At 47.2% G+C, this 15,644-nt stretch overlaps 2 protein-coding genes across 2 annotated transcripts; both read right to left on the bottom strand.

Annotated features, from left to right (window-relative positions):
• Positions 1 to 669: 669 nt before the first annotated feature.
• LOC144179339 (transmembrane protein 218-like) lies at positions 670 to 4,116 on the bottom strand. Its single transcript, XM_077707635.1, has 2 exons — positions 3,781 to 4,116; positions 670 to 1,942 (listed from the first exon to the last, which is right to left on the bottom strand). The coding sequence occupies exons 1-2, from the start codon at positions 3,891 to 3,893 to the stop codon at positions 1,657 to 1,659; spliced, it is 399 nt and encodes a 132-aa protein (XP_077563761.1). The 5' UTR covers positions 3,894 to 4,116; the 3' UTR covers positions 670 to 1,656.
• Positions 4,117 to 5,057: 941 nt separating this feature from the next.
• LOC144179338 (small ribosomal subunit protein eS19-like) lies at positions 5,058 to 12,387 on the bottom strand. Its single transcript, XM_077707634.1, has 5 exons — positions 12,317 to 12,387; positions 11,990 to 12,060; positions 11,802 to 11,902; positions 8,149 to 8,332; positions 5,058 to 5,183 (listed from the first exon to the last, which is right to left on the bottom strand). Exons 2-5 carry the CDS (start codon positions 12,058 to 12,060, stop codon positions 5,093 to 5,095), a joined length of 447 nt encoding a protein of 148 aa, XP_077563760.1. The 5' UTR covers positions 12,317 to 12,387; the 3' UTR covers positions 5,058 to 5,092.
• Between the last annotated feature and the right edge of the window lie 3,257 nt (positions 12,388 to 15,644).

The raw sequence follows: 15,644 nt of genomic DNA, 5'->3' as shown, positions 1-15,644 counted from the left end.
TTGACGGTTGGATGGTGCCTTTGCTGCTACAAAAAATGGTGAAGGTAAACTGTGATCAGTGTTCAATGTTTAATGAGAAACAAACCACACTTACACAATTTTTTTAGGCCTTCACGGGCCTAAAAATTCCCTACAGTCCAAAGTACATATTTACGTGTGCCACTTCGAAGTTAATTTTTACACTTTTTGCAGCCAAGTATCCATGTGCGCAAAGGTGGGGCACATCACTTTGAAAAGCAAAGTGTCTACACTACAGATACCCGCCGCGGTGGCTCAGTGGCTAAGGCGTTGCGCTGCTGAGCACGAGGTCGCGGGTTCGATTCCCGGCCGCGGCGGCCGCTTTTCTGATGGAGGCGAAAAGCAAAAACGCACGCGTGTACGAGATTTCGGCGCACGATAAAGATCCCCAGGTGGTCAAAATTAATCCGGAGCCCTCCACTACGGCGCGCCTCATCGCCTGCGTTGCGTCGGCGCGTTAAACCCTACAATCAAATCAAATACACTACAGATACCATCTTTTTGTGTATGTAACCTGCACCCCCATGTTAAACCTACGGAGAGGAAAGTAAACATTCTTGCGTATATTTCTTGCACAATTGCCTATACAGTACACCTTTTTGGTGAATAAGTTTGTGGAGAGGCTTTGACTCTGCATGCTAGCTTGGATACTATTTTCAGCCACACAGTGAAAATTAATTCGTTATAACCAATACCGTTTCATGACACATCACAAGTGCCATTGAAATTCAGCATGACCAACCAAATTCTGAAGTTTTTTCAAGCGAAGCTTTGTATCTCTGCCTCCCAAGGAATTCTGTCGCGACCGTTGCTGTCAACAGAAAACAACAAATAAAAGAACTTACTGGAACCAGGAAGCAATCGAACCAAGAACGAATAGAGAAATGGAGCGAGAACTTTATCCGATTGAGCTACGAGCCCACGCGGAGACGGGGGAGACACACGGTGCACTCACCGAGCACATCTGCGGGTTTACCCCCTGCAATCTCACTGAATGCCACGTGATAGCATCACGTGACTTCTTGGGCCGCTGTGCACTTTGCCCATGGCACGTGTAGCAGCCGTGTGCGCGCCTTGCGCATGCGCTAGGAGTTATAAAAATCAAAGGAAGCTCACACCAATTCCTGGCATCTCACTTTTTTCCTCCGTCCCTGCCGTCGATCTTGTCTCCTCCGTCAGCGGCAGCAAAGACAGAGGAGAAGTGAGATCATCTAACACCGGGCTTGAGCTTCCTTTAATTTTATCAAAAGAAGTTTACACTCATGTGCTTCACCAATACAACTCAATCAACCACCGTTCGTGAATTGTGCATTGATTTAACCTTAGCAAAGAGTATCTCTCTGAAGTAATAAAATTAAGTGCATTTCACTTGTCTCTGGTTTCACTCTTTGTAGAGGCACGCGTGTGAATTCAAGTGGTGTCGCATGGGACGCCCGCATGGGCATGTGCGTATTGTTTACACCTTCACTTTCTAACCACCTTCACAGGGTGGTTGGTGCGCATTTTTCGTTGCGTTTGATAATTCATTATATCAGGATTCGCTGCTACAAGGTTCGACTGTAGCTTGTCTGGGTGAGACAACCTGACAGGCTGAACTGCCAGCTGGTATTTCCTCCAGCAAAGCGTTGGCACAAGCTCTCAGGTGTGTTCGCTCTCTTCGGCGGTTGCGCCAACAGCCACGCTGCGACGTCGAACGATGCGCATGCGGTTGAGGCTATGTGCTTGCACAGGAACGCCCCAGTGCATCTTCAGCAGGAGTGCGGGCGAGGCCAGCGTGCACAGGCCGAGAAGAACGGTCAGCGAATTGCGCCAGATGAACAGCGGGTCAGTCACATCGACCGACTTTGTCTTCTGGCCCTCGCCTTGCGGCAGCACAAGCAGCAGGACGGTTGCCAGAAGCGCCACGATGAACACTCCAGCAGCCCTGCAAACGATTAGGAGAGGGAAAAAGAAAAAATGAAGGACGCTCACACTAACGCGTAAGACATGAAGGTAGTGTAGCCGTACGAAACCTTCACGACCATCACAAAGGTTCAAATCCACGATTGCAGCCGACTTGCTTCTTCTTCGCTGCCGCAACGACCCTTACTCCATTGCTGTTGCTATAAGTGTGAGCTGCTTTCATTTTTTGGAAGCGATAATCATTGGACATAACATTGGAGGGATGTACACCATGACGTGTCTTTCTCATTCCGAGCAAGTGTTGCCACGATTACGGCGGGCGCTGGAGTCTTTCTCATCACAAATGTGCGCAGGAGACGCTGAGCGGTCGTCGCGAGGTATGTACACACGAGCGTTAGGCATTTTCTTGGTTTTGTGAACTTCCAGGCGGTCGCCGTGAGGCTTGCGCTCATGTGCGCGTGCTCGGCAATTTCTTAGTATTTTAAACTGTGAACACGAAAAATCATGATTTGCTGAACAGCTTTGCTGTTAAAAACTTAGAAGGAGTTTAGACGGTTATTTGGGTTAGTTGGTGCATATTCAATGGAATTCAAAGCAGCGCCAACAAACGGGTCGGCATCGTGCACGTGTTGCCTTCTCTTGTCCCGCTTGTTAGCGCTACTTTTAGTTCCGTTGAACCTTGAAGGAAAGTCACCGGCTTATTTCTTCTGAAATCGGACAATGCTTCACGGACAGTTTTAGGACAGGCTCCCAGCCTTCACTACACTCTCACTCTCAGCGGAAGAGGATGAACAATAAAATATGTAACCAAAGTCCTAGTGGGTGAAAAGAAAGGATCAACTCAAAAGAAGCATGGAGGGTCCGTTTTTCTTTCTCTTCCTCTTGGGTTAGAATAGAATATTCGGCGAGTATATTATGCCTAGAAATAGCTATAAAACCAGGACTCCAGGACTCAAGAAACGAAGTAGGCACATACACTGCAGCTCTCCAATTGTTTCGGGACCAGGCTTATATTTATTCGTTTTAGGAGCACAAAGTTGAGCTGTAGACGTCCTAGACGACCTTCGGCTAATGATTTGTTGGTTCCAGTAGGCCCTTATAGCAGAGACCATCTGGGTACCAAGAAGTCCTCGGAGCAACTGTTGGTCCCAACTGAATCCTTGCTGGTCCCAATAGCACCCCATTTGGGACCAACTGGAGCCTTGCTGGTCCTTACTGAAGCCCTGTTGGGACTAACAGTGGCCTAGCTGGGCCAGTTCGAATATTTTATCTTGGGTAGGCTATCACTGTGGCACCCCACGTTACCGTGCACGAATGCCTCGTCTCATGAAAGACTCGACTAAGGACAGCGTATACTGTTAATAAATTTGTATGCGAACCTTTCGTCACGATGACCGCCGATCAAGACGAGTTCGTAACTTAATTCAGATGCTCAGGTACTCTGTTCATCACTCACGAGCTGAGTTAAGTGGCTTGCGCTTTTTGTTCTAGCTGCTATGTAAAGCTAGTATCTAAACGCAGATGCAAGACTCAAGCAAAATAATGTCCGCTCCCATGTCACGTAGCACTTGTAGTAGTGTTCGAGACTGTAGCATGTAGACTGTAGGACGCGCGGTGGTGATTATAAGAGTTGCCAGCCAGTTATCAGTGTCGCCCGATTCAACCATCCTCACCAACAAAACGAAGGCAAGGAGCCGACTAGCAGTGAGCGCATTTTTGGTACTGAAAAGGAATCTCGCACCAGTCGCACTCGATCGGCGGCAGCACGGCCGGACTCGACTCCTCCCGCGCTCCCGAGTCCGGCCGTGGCGGGAGGCGCGCGCGGTTTCCTCGGTCCTCACACGACGGGTCGGCACTCACCGCGAGATTCCTTGCGTCTTGGAGAGGAAGACGCTCAGGAGGAAAGACACTGCCCACAAAACGGCGAGGATGAAGACGCCGATACCCACGCCAAACACGCGCGGCCCAGCCATGGCCCGCTGCTGTAAACAGATCCTGGCTTGTTGCCATGGCAACTTGAGTCCTAGTCGCAGCGCGAAATGCAAAATTCACTACTCGCGTAGTCAGTGAAGGGGACTTCACGACCAGAACCCTTCCAGCTGAGGCACCATACCTCCAGCGTACCCAGCACATAACAGGAAAGTACCACCGTGCACCACCAATAGTATTAGCATACCATGTGTGCCGGCACCCGACTGGGTACGCATTCGTTCAGGTGGGGTGCAGCCCTCCTCGCAGTGCCCACACTCAGTCGGGCGCCGGAACGTACGGAACTTAGGGTATGCTGACTTCCTATTGCTTTATTTATGCTTAGCACGGAAGGATGAGACGCAACCTCGCATTTTTTTTTTTTCTTGAAGGCCGTTCCCGAGATAAGTCTGGAGCATTTACAAGTTTCAACATGGAGCCGCACCCAAAAGATGCTCAAGCGACCTTTTCTCGTGCACGCCTTTTCCGCGATATTAGAACTTTGTACCATTACTGGAACTGTACCGAGGAGGTTTTGATGGAGCAAGCACCCCCGTATTCCAAAAAACAAATACGGGGGTGCTTGCTCCATCAAAACCTCCTCGGTACAGTCCAAGTAATGGTCTTTTTCTAGACAGTTACATCATGACAGCTCAGAGAAATAAGCCATTTCTGCGTAGCTCAGATGAGCTTCCCTTATCACATTAACCTGCAGGTTCTAATCCATGTTTGTTTTTGTCCAACCAGAATGCAGCAGCACTAAAGCTTTCAGAACGTAGTCCACAAGCATGTAATAGCAATGGCATTCTCCACGGGAAACCAGGTGGTAACTCGCGAAACTTCAAATTCTGGACATCCCTTGCCAGCTTCTAAGCTGCTGTGAAAAGGCACTTCATGGCCATCACTTCACACCGTGAAGGTTTCAAAAATAATTCAGGGGAAACCTCAGAGGTAGAAATTCAGATTGACGAAAAAATGTGAACAAAGCCCCAAAATGGCACAATAATTGCAATAGCAGTTACGTGGCCAAGAGCTTTATGGAAGCAGCTTTAATCTCATACGTCCGAGGCTCAAAGAGACGCAAGATCACTAGTGCACTTGCCCTAGCAACTGCGCAGATCAACAGGTCAACGTGTAGACAGCATGAAACAACCACACGCACGCAAACAGAGGCATGGTGAAAAGGTTTATTGTCTAGGCGCGTCTACTTGGCAGCTGCTGGAGACGCCTTGATCTTGATCTGGGCGGCAATCCGGTCAAGATCTTTCCTCCCCTGGCTGGTCAGCTTGCGGCCACTGCAGCAGAACGACAGCACACAAACACAGGTAAGCAAAACGTAAGCCTTTGTAAAGGAGGGCACTTCACAGAAAAATGAGGCTTGCAATTGCCCAGAGTAGACATGCAGCACCGCAGGGACGTCAGATGAACCTCTTGTGCAGCATTGCCCTAGTATTGGTTTACTTCAAGGGTCAACGCATTGTGGTATACTGCAGTGTTGTCTGCCTGAGGTGCCAATCGCTGCCATTGTTCAGTTATACTGAACACTTTACTCCCCATACCTATTCAAACCGATGGTAACTTATTGATGCTATCGCACTTTAACTTTGCCACTTCCTCAGCCAATCCGAGAGCTGGTGCCACCTAGTGAGTAGCACAGAATTCCTTCTCCTCTTTGGTCCCGCTTTTCTGTGTGGCACCCATTTTTCATGACACATTTAAGGGGGCAGACTGGTCTTAGAGCTATTTTTTTTTATTTACCAACCAATTTTAACGAAACTGCACTGCATTATAGAGTTCTTTGTGCTTATTTCACATCTGCCATTAGATTTTTGTTAGTTGATTATAATTTGAGTTAACTGATGATTAATTGCCATTATTTTGGGTCACAGTTACAAAATAACCACTCCATACAGAATGGCAATTACCATGTGGTTAGGCAAACAAATGACTAAAGAATACAACATAGGAAGACAGTTTTTGATTCAGCTATTTTTGGTCATTCTACAACACAATGAACTTCGCTTCTCCCGCACTCTGCCAGAAATGGCTCGCAGGTGGTGCCAATTGAACACAATAATTTTCCGAAGCATCCATTTCAAAAATTTGTTTCCAACATTGTATTCTCCACACATCTCAGTATCAGAAGCAAAACGAATTACAGTTGTACCTGCTCTGGGTGCCGAGATATCTGAGGACGAAATGCTAGTTTTGCATTGCAAGAAAAGTGCCGTTTCACCATCGAATCCTGCGCTAACTGAGCTGTACAGTGCACTTTAAGATGCTATTATAATATAATAACAAAATACGGTGCCTTTTGATGAGGAAATTTACAGACTGATAGAAAAATGGCCGTGGAGGCCGAAAATGCCATTTTTCAGAAAACGCTTTTTTTTTTTCTGTTTTTCGGCCCCAAAGACCCAACTGCCCCCTTAAAGTCACAGAGACGTCGTTACTTCAAGTCTGCAGGTGACTTTCCGGATAATATCAGCAGCACTGACTCCAAAACAACTTTGCTTTGGATGGCCCCAGAACCTCAACGTTCTTTCTGAAGATATCTGCTTCTGCTGTAATTATCACCTAAAAATCAGACATGCTCAAAGCGCGATGCCGAAGTGGACTTTTTTTTCATAACTCAAATTCTGTAGTCACTGATTTTTGCAAGACCCTTGTCTAAAAAATGCACATTAACTGTTCAATTTTTTCAAAAATGGGCTTTTGCTTTATTTTTTCTTCAACAGAAAATTTATGTACTTGTTCTGCCTTTGTCAAAATAGGTGTATCCCAGTAATTTTCAGGTACGTTCCTGTATTGCACACCACCACACTGAATGCCACGAGTGCAATGTCCAGCAAGTTTAACAGAGTTGCACCTCCCGTAGTGCCACTGGATCAAGTGACTCATACCACTGTCACACAGGCATTTTCAATCCGGATTGAAGCAATGCGCGATGGACTTTTTGAGTGCACTCGATGCGCTGCCGCTGCTACACAGCATGTTTCAATCCCGATTGACAAGTTGCACCGGTTGCACTCACATATGCCAGATGGCGCCAAAAATGTACTTCGTGGCCGGTGCACGCTAACTTTGTGCGCTCGTAGGTATACGTAACCATATAAATGTTACCTCACGCTTATTTGCATCGAGTTATTTGATACAATTTCTGGCATTAGCCTGAAGTTGTCAACTTCTGTGCTACTGGTCAGCGGAGACATAACCACCACCGCTTTCATCCAATTGAACTCGGGGAATTGGGACTAAGTTCGAGCGGAATTGGGCTCGTTTGCGATTGAAAATGCCATGTAGCAGTGCCTGATCCGGATTGAGCTCAATCTGGATTGACTCAACAGTGATTGGAAGTGCCCGCATGACAGGGGTATTACTTTCCCCACCCTTTAGGGAATGAAGAATTATGTGCTACCAGACGATGACACATTGTGAAATCAAGTACTTTTAAGACAATGAGCTATCTCTTCAAGCTAGGTTTCCGGGCATGTAAACAAAATCTATGCAAGAATTACGCCACAGATATTGCATGTTCAAACTTGCACCGACAGATGCCCTGGCAGTAGCTGCCTAACCAAAAGGGGAAGAAGACACTGACGCTATCGCATCCTCAAATCAACTCTGGCTGTCCTGCGCTATGGACCACATTTTCCTACAGTTCAGTCGACCGCCCCAAATTCTTTCCCATCAAAAGAATTGCAGCCCGAAGCCTGGCTATGTGACATTTTCAAATACTGCAATAAAAATTTCAGCTAGATTCCATGCATTCTCATCCCAAGTCGCGTGTCAAATATTTCCCCCCAGATTTATTCAACAGGCCACGAAGACAAAATAGAACTTTGTTCAATCTGAAAGAACTTGCCTGTGGTAACTCTCTTAGCTCCGTCCCAGTCACAAAAGTTAAAAGAAAAGCCACACGAATAGGAGTGACAATACGTCAGCAAACACCAAAAATAGTGATCGGCATCAAACGTAAGCTAGCATTTACGTGATACAGTCAAACAGAACTAGAAGCTCCACCACAATTGCCCATTCACGTTTCTTGACAGCGGCTTCCAATCGCACAACTGTATCTGTGACCCCAGAGAGAAATCGCTGAGAAGTGGCTGGGCAGACGACACTGCTTCCTCTGCTGCCATTAATATTCACGCCAGCAGTTTGAGCTTTGCCATAAGCCGAACTTCCCCTCGAGCAAAGATGAGCCCCATCTTGGGGTTCCCCGACTCAAAGAAAGGAGGGCGGTGGCCCCGTGCTCACCCGCTGGGGTCCTGCTCGACCAGCTTGAGCTGCTCGAGGGCCTGGAGGGCCTTGCGCGCCACGCTGGCCGAGGCGGGGCAGAAGTGCGAGGGGCGCACGCCCTTGCGGTAGCGGCCGCCGTAGATCTTGCGCATGGCCTTCACTCCGGATGGGGAGCGCATGTACAGGTGGCGCGCCACCGAGGCTGGGAAAAAAAAAAAAAAAAAAAAGTGTTGAGAGCTAAAATCAAGGCATCACTGCTTTTGCACACAAAGGCAATATACCAAGAAGTGTTCCTGACAAGGCCAAGTTGTTACACAGTGTTCACTTCTCACACCAGGCAAGTCAGCTTGCCCGGTTAGCTAGCACAAGATAAATTTTCTCTAGAGGTACAACACCCCTTGCGACTTGTTTCTGCCATGCAGAAAAACAGCACCTTATGTTGGGTGCACCTGGCGGCAAAATGCATTACCGTGCCATCTGATGACACACTTCTGGCATGAAGACATTTTTGCACGTCCAACCACAATCGCTGCCCGGTCTTTCCTTCTCTTCAAGCACCGAAGCGGATCACATTCAGCGCTTGACACAAGGGGTCACTCTTCACTCAACACGTGTGCGTGGCTGGCTCTGCCCCAATCCAACCAAGAACACATCTTGCCCATATGGGTAACAAATTTCTGCCACACATGCTCAATCATGTGTTTCAATTGTTTGCATAAAACCTGCCGTTGTATTTTAACCTAGAATTTGCACATCCTCACCGTCCACCACCAGAGAGTGGGAAAAAGACGTGTTGAACAAAGAAAGTGACCCATTGCACCAAACGCTGAACGTGATTGGCTTTGGCACTTGAAGAGAAGGGAAAGACTGAAACGATTGTGGCTGGACGCACACATTGATGTCTCAACACCAGAAGGGCATCTTCAAATTGTGTGGTGATGCATTTTGCGATGCACTCGTGTGACCCGGCTTATTTTGCCAATGGGTGTACATGCTGCAAAGTTCCGAGAGAACTACCCTCCTGAAACGTTGCCCATCTCCTTCTAGGATTGAAATACCGATTTCATTGGGCATCCTCGATTTACCAATCCTGGACAGTCCCCAGGCAGTCCAAGAACTGCATTTATTACATGGTAATATCAAGCACCGGACCACTTCTCTGGCAGTCTGTGGACGATCCGGGACTGACAATCGAGGAGGCCCAATGACAACTTCAAGCATTGCCCATCCCCTAAAATCTTGCATTTCAATGCCTCCAAATGCCCGGCAAGCTCCCTTTGCAAAGCTGGGCAATAGCCTTTTTTGGGAAAACCTGCAATGAGCCATCACTGAATTCTGCCGGCAACCAGATTTCAAGCGAATACTTGTATGGTGTGGCTGGGAACAAAGGTGTAAAGTATAAGCGAGCTAGTAAAGAGTTAGCATTTCGTGTGCTCTGTTCGTACCGTGTTGACCGGGAGCCAACTGCACCTGCGTGCACGGACACCCCTCACCGAAATGAACGCGCAAGCATGGCGAGGGCCCACCCGCAAAACTATACCCCTGCTACACTAGCGTCATAATGTCATTTGAACCAAATGTCATTTGACTTGAGTTGTGCTGCTACACCAGGCTTTGAAATGCCATTCGGCTCAAATGACATTCGAGCCAAATGGGCACCTAGAGATTTGGGGTTTCAAATGCCATTCCTAGCACTCTCGCACGCAGTGTCTTCAATCGGCAATAAAAAATATAATACTTTCATATGTAAAACAAACAAAATATTATTGTTATGGAACTTAGTTGTCTGTTCATTTACTTAACATATCAAATCACCATATTTAATTTTCGTGCTCTCAAAACCAGCTGGTCATTGAAAAAATAAATAAAACTACGCAAACAGCCACCCCATTAGAGTCAAAACTCGTGTCTCTTCTAATTTGACATCATTTTACGAAAACGGAATGGGCCGACAACAGCGCCACTACACCACGGCAAGCAGTTGTGAAAGCTTTCAAATGCCATCGAAATTGTAGTGTAGCACAACGGATTCTGAACGGGATTTCAAGCACACCATTTGAGTCAAATGACATTCAGACCCTAGCCGGGGCATAACACCCTGCCAGTACGAATGCGCAAGTGCCCAGGTGGGTCCCGGTCAACACGGTACGCACGTAAAACACGGCGCATACAGAAGGCTAAAACTCTAATGAGAACACCAGGTGAAGCATTCAGCGATGGCGAGTAAGGCGCATGCAAACGTCCACATTCCACCACTTTGTCACAGGTCATGATTTTAAAGGGACACTAAAGGCTGAATGAAACTTTGTTTCAACTGAAAAGTCGTATGTTTCGTAGCACTTTCGGCTTTTGTTTAACGAGCAACGATGCGTTACCTCCCGAGAAATCCGCAAAGAAAGCGGGCATTTCTCTGTGGTAGCCTTCATCTCAGCTCGTCGGGCAATACCGTCCATCTCACATTCTTTACCCTCGCGCCAACCTGGCGTGAAATACAGACTTGCTTCCAGCAGCTGTCTGGATAGTTTTCGTGGCAGAATGGCCGAACTTCGGAGCGGCTCCGCCTGGCCAAAACGGAACAAGGGTTGAGCTTTGCGAGCACGATGCACGAATTATTTAACAGCGGCTCGAAGCGAAAGAAGAGCACAAGTTGCATCGTGTCCCTCTGCTGCACCCTACCGGAGATATTGCTTGAAGATGCTTGGGTGTTCCCTGTGGTAGGTTACTGACTTTGCTAAATGCGCACCAATGCTTTCTAAATACAAAACTGAAAGCACGATGGCTGATGAGTGTGAGGGAAGCAGCCTGTCTTGCAGTGCATAGAATCTCTTCTCTGCGTAAATCAAATCTCACGGAAAGCGTTTATTTACATTTATTTCGCGTGTTCAACCACTTCGGAACTGCGTATTTTAGGAAAAACATTTATAGGCGCTTCTCCAATGAGCCACGCAGGAATATTGTGAGGTCACAAACCGTAGTACCCAAAAGCGTGTGGGGCGTCGGCACTTGTTCCTGGCATTTTCTGCTTCATTAAAGTGCGAGTTGTGAGAATGGTGAATTCGGATCCCCGGCACCTTAACGTATCGATGCAGGCTAACTTGTTTCCACCCTTTAGTGTCCCTTTAATTGCTCTCTGCTTTCTTTAAGGCAATCATTTTATAATTGTACTCTGAGCAGAGTCCTTGGAAGCCGAACAAGGTGGGAAGGGCAAAAAGAAAAAAACTGCAAAACTTTTACAATACAGGTGTACCGTAGGCGTCACAGCGTCGACCAGAAGCACAGTTGTCCCGAACTTTTTGTGGGAAAGCACGGGTTTTGGTAATGTTTGCAATGCGCTACAAACCAAAGCTACTGACACATGAAACCGCTCTTGATCTCAGCATACCCCTTCCGACAGCCGAGATACGACCAGCTCGCAGTGAAAACAGAAGCTGATGCAGAACTTCCTACCCACTACTGCAGCTGCATGCTTGGATATAACACGAGATTGCCCGGTTGCTAGGGCGGGCGAGCGTACAACTGAAGAAAACATTGGGACCTGATTACGTTCGCATGCTCATCACCCTCGCCAATGTTCAGTAGGAGTTCAAGCGAACACGCCTCCGAATGACACCCGAAGTGTTATGCAAGCGAAACCTGCGTGGTGCATCTTTAACAAAAACTACGGTGCTCACCGCATCGAGTGTAGAACCAGTCCTCATCGTAGGGGGCCAACTCCTTGTAGATGGCTGTCTTGACAACGTCAACCCAGTCGGGAACCTTTAGCTTGCCAGACCTGGCAGAGGGGAAAAGGAGCGTGCCGGTTGCTAGGCCTTCATGACAACACAGGCGCGCTACCCGCCGGGACATGCTGGACACTCACTTTTTGAGGAAGGCGGATAGCGCCCGCACGAATGCTTGCTGGTCGACGTCCTTGACTCCGACAGACGGCATCTGAAATACGAGAAACGATCAGCGCGGGCAAATAAATACACGGCAGCGGATTAACTCAGTCACGAACTATTTGCGCGTCACATGGCAACTTGCATGTAAGCTGAGGGCAAAAACGCCGCCGTGCAACTCGATAGATGCTTTGGCTCCGCGTGTCTCGCTACATAAAGGGTACGCGCATGGCTTGGTTTTATCATGCGGCGAAGTTTTTACACTTTAAAATAGTAGAAAATAGACAGTAGGCTAAGCCTACACATACCTTGGCGACGCTCGAGATTGAAAAGGAACGGAAACGTGGGGAAAAGCGCTAAGAATGCCCATAGAGAAAGAAATACTGGTAAGAGTGGACACTCCCATAGAGCCCTGCGGCCGAATGACTGTACTGTAGTGTAGCGCACCGAGCGGACGGAGAGCCAAACTACTAACCATACTTTCGTACGTTCACTTTCGGTTTCGGTTTCGCGGACACCGATTTTGGCGGGTAGTTTGAAGGAGTGGAAAGCACTGCTCACAGCGACGGGCATCGGTACGGTATTCGGACGCTTTCATGCAATAATTAGTGTTTATTTGAATATATCATTCTCAGGCTTAGTGCCCGTATGCTTTTACAAAAAAAAACCTTTTTCTGAAAACGTGAAATTGCAATTTACAGTACCACTCACAATTGGTTAAGAATTCTGTCGCGTGTTCACATGTTGCCGAGCCACACAAAAGAGACACACCATAAATGAAGAAATATTTATTGCATGGCACTAAACGGAACAAGTTCAAATTGTCATCATTCTTTGCAACACACATATAATAATAAACAGTGAGTAATACACAACAGAGACAATACACAGTAGTGAGAGGAAAATACGTTTCCAGGAATGAAAAAAAAAATGCACAAGTAAAGGTATCACAACCACACAAAGGATTTTTTCTCCACGGTAATTGAAAATGCAGAAAACCCAGAAACTCAGCCATCCACAGGTTTACTTGTATCTACGACACCCTCACACTCTGTGCGCTGTTGCAGTCACACAAAAATATCAACGATAACATAATCTAGACACTCGGATACTTGCAACTGTTTACAACCACTATCTCCGCAGATAATTTTCTTAGTCTGGCAATTTCTCCAGTTAGGATGTGAAAGAAGGGAAAAACTTTGGCTTTTATGGCCTCGCTTATTTGATGAACGCTAATGAGATCTATTGCCTCGGGGCAACTTCAAATCAGTAGCAGTAATTGAACAGAAATCCCATTTATGTGGAGATGCACACGCAAAAGGTTAAGAGGAAAAAAATCAACTTCCTATTGGTTCCTTGCAAGGGTGCATTTTCCCAAGAAGCCGGGTTACCTTCCGAAAGCGTTGCCTTCCCAGTAAAGGCAAAGGGCCAGGCGGGGATATTTTAGGTGCGTGCACGTAGTCAACCGACAGGTTCCAGGCTCGATTAAGGCACACAAATTCATGCCTTCCGCTGTCAATACGAACAGTCTAATATAAGAAACAGGGAAGCAGTATATGCTTCTCGTGTATGAGACAATGGTGGCACATTACAGAATCCCATAAGCATTTGACAACGTAGGTCCCAACATGGTTCTCTTCATCTAGGCCAGTCCGACAACAGGCAGCACGTATGGTGACAAACGACATTTAGCATGACCTCTTACCCCGGCAGTCTTGATAATGTAAAAGGGTTTTTGTGAATGTACTGTTTTCACAATATTACAACTAGCAGCAACAATAACTTGCGAGTGGAGTTTGGAGACTGTATACGCTGTTGTTAGTGGTTTTAATGATATGAGGCATGTCAGTGATAAAAAACCGTTTGTTCCTTGAGTCAACGATTGTCTTTTCAGTGGTCACGCCTTATTGAGTGCCGAGACTTGCGTTAGATTGTAGGTGCTAGTGGCAAGGTTCAATAGATGGAATACAGTTGCGGTATCCATCAGACGCATCAATAAGGTAGCAAGAAGCATTGCAGGCAGTCATCAATACAACTGAATAACTCTGGGAGAACAGTTGGCACGGCCACTTTTGTGAGTCCTGTGAGGGCACGATTCATGAAGTGCTTGCACCATGTTTGGTATGACGAATGCAGCTGGCTGGTTGGCTCTGTCTTGAGGGCACCTGTAGACCTGCACAGGTGATAGGTGATATAGTACACAAACTGCTTGCAATGACAGATGATATGCGAATAGTCTGTAAATTTCACTGCAACTAGTATTCAAGTATTGCCTCCAGTGCATGCCACCTATTTAAAACACAAGTTCTCTTATTCTATTCAGCAATCATGCGGTAAAGCTATTAGCAACACTTAAAATATGGGTCTTTGTAATTTCGCAACACTGGTTAGGCACATTCTTAATGCAATTCACCTATTGTTTGGGTTAACAAGAATGATAACGCTGCTCACATAGCCTGAATCCCTTTATCTTTTTTTGTAAAATCAGGACGAAGAGCGAGAGCGAGCTGAACGTTAAACAAACCTGTTGCCCCACGGGCTCGCGAAGGAAACGTATCCCGAGAACGGGCACCTGGCGAAAGTATATTTGGGCGCTGTGTGGGCACCACGGCAAGCAGCAGTGAGCGTCGTACTGAGTACTACTGACCGCCAAAGGCCATGCCTTAAAAAGATATGACAACAAACACACCGTTCCGACTGAATAGGTGCAATCTGCGCAATACGTGTTTAATGAAACTAGCCAAAATATGACCAGAGAAAAGAGAGCAAACGCTTGAATAAACGGCAAGTGTGGAACAGTTGTATGCAATGCCTGCGATACCGGAATTGATATACGATGTAGAACGAAGACCAAATTTGAAGGTTTCAATGCACTGCGCACTCACCCCGCCTCGAGCAAAGCTGTTATCTGCCGACGAAAGACGCGTTTTTACCGTACCTGGCGCGCCAAAGCGAAGCGACGAGCGCGCGTTATCGGCGTCGGCGAGCGGGTTCGCTTTGTACGCAGGCAGCTTGGTATGCACCCATGTGTAAAACTTACGATGAGTGTACGGCTGCTGGTTATGCCCAGATAAGTCAAATTAATGCAGATACGGCTACTTCGCCGTGTACGTTAGCCCGGACGGCTTTGCAGCGCATCACGGCCATAATAGCAGTAACAGTTGGCCAAGCTAGCAATGGCTAGCTAGTATAATACAACGCAGCCTGCGGCTCACGTAATTCAGTGCAGCGACAGCGCACAACGCCTGCTTCGCCTACGGACCGCGGGCCGGCCGGCCACTTCCGCAACTCACAGCCGTCGTTTGCGGCACATAAACGCTACGTGCGATGACGGGCGCGTACCGCTGGCATCCCTCAGCGCTAGATAAAACGGCACAACCAGCCTAAAATACCATTACGTCCAGCTAAAAATGGTGTCTTACGCCTTTCCGGGGCGTTTCCAAAGCGCTTATCTTAAAGACGCAGCACTAGCTATGCCTGATTCCCTGAGGTTACGCAGTGCTCGCAGCGTTTGCAGTACAAGAAAACGTAAATATGATACGCCACACCAGCACTTTAAAAAAGAAAGTCTCACCTTTCGTTCAGGATGCAAAACCGATGTCGCAAATAAAGCGCTAGGCGTTTCCTTCTCAACAA

This window comes from Haemaphysalis longicornis, unplaced genomic scaffold (assembly GCF_048455015.1).
Source record: "Haemaphysalis longicornis isolate Haplotype H1 unplaced genomic scaffold, Haemaphysalis longicornis Haplotype H1 scaffold_4, whole genome shotgun sequence".
Taxonomy (NCBI): Eukaryota; Metazoa; Arthropoda; class Arachnida; order Ixodida; family Ixodidae; genus Haemaphysalis; species Haemaphysalis longicornis.
The sequence above is the reverse complement of the archived record's forward strand: the minus strand, read 5'-3'. Positions and strand labels throughout refer to the sequence as shown.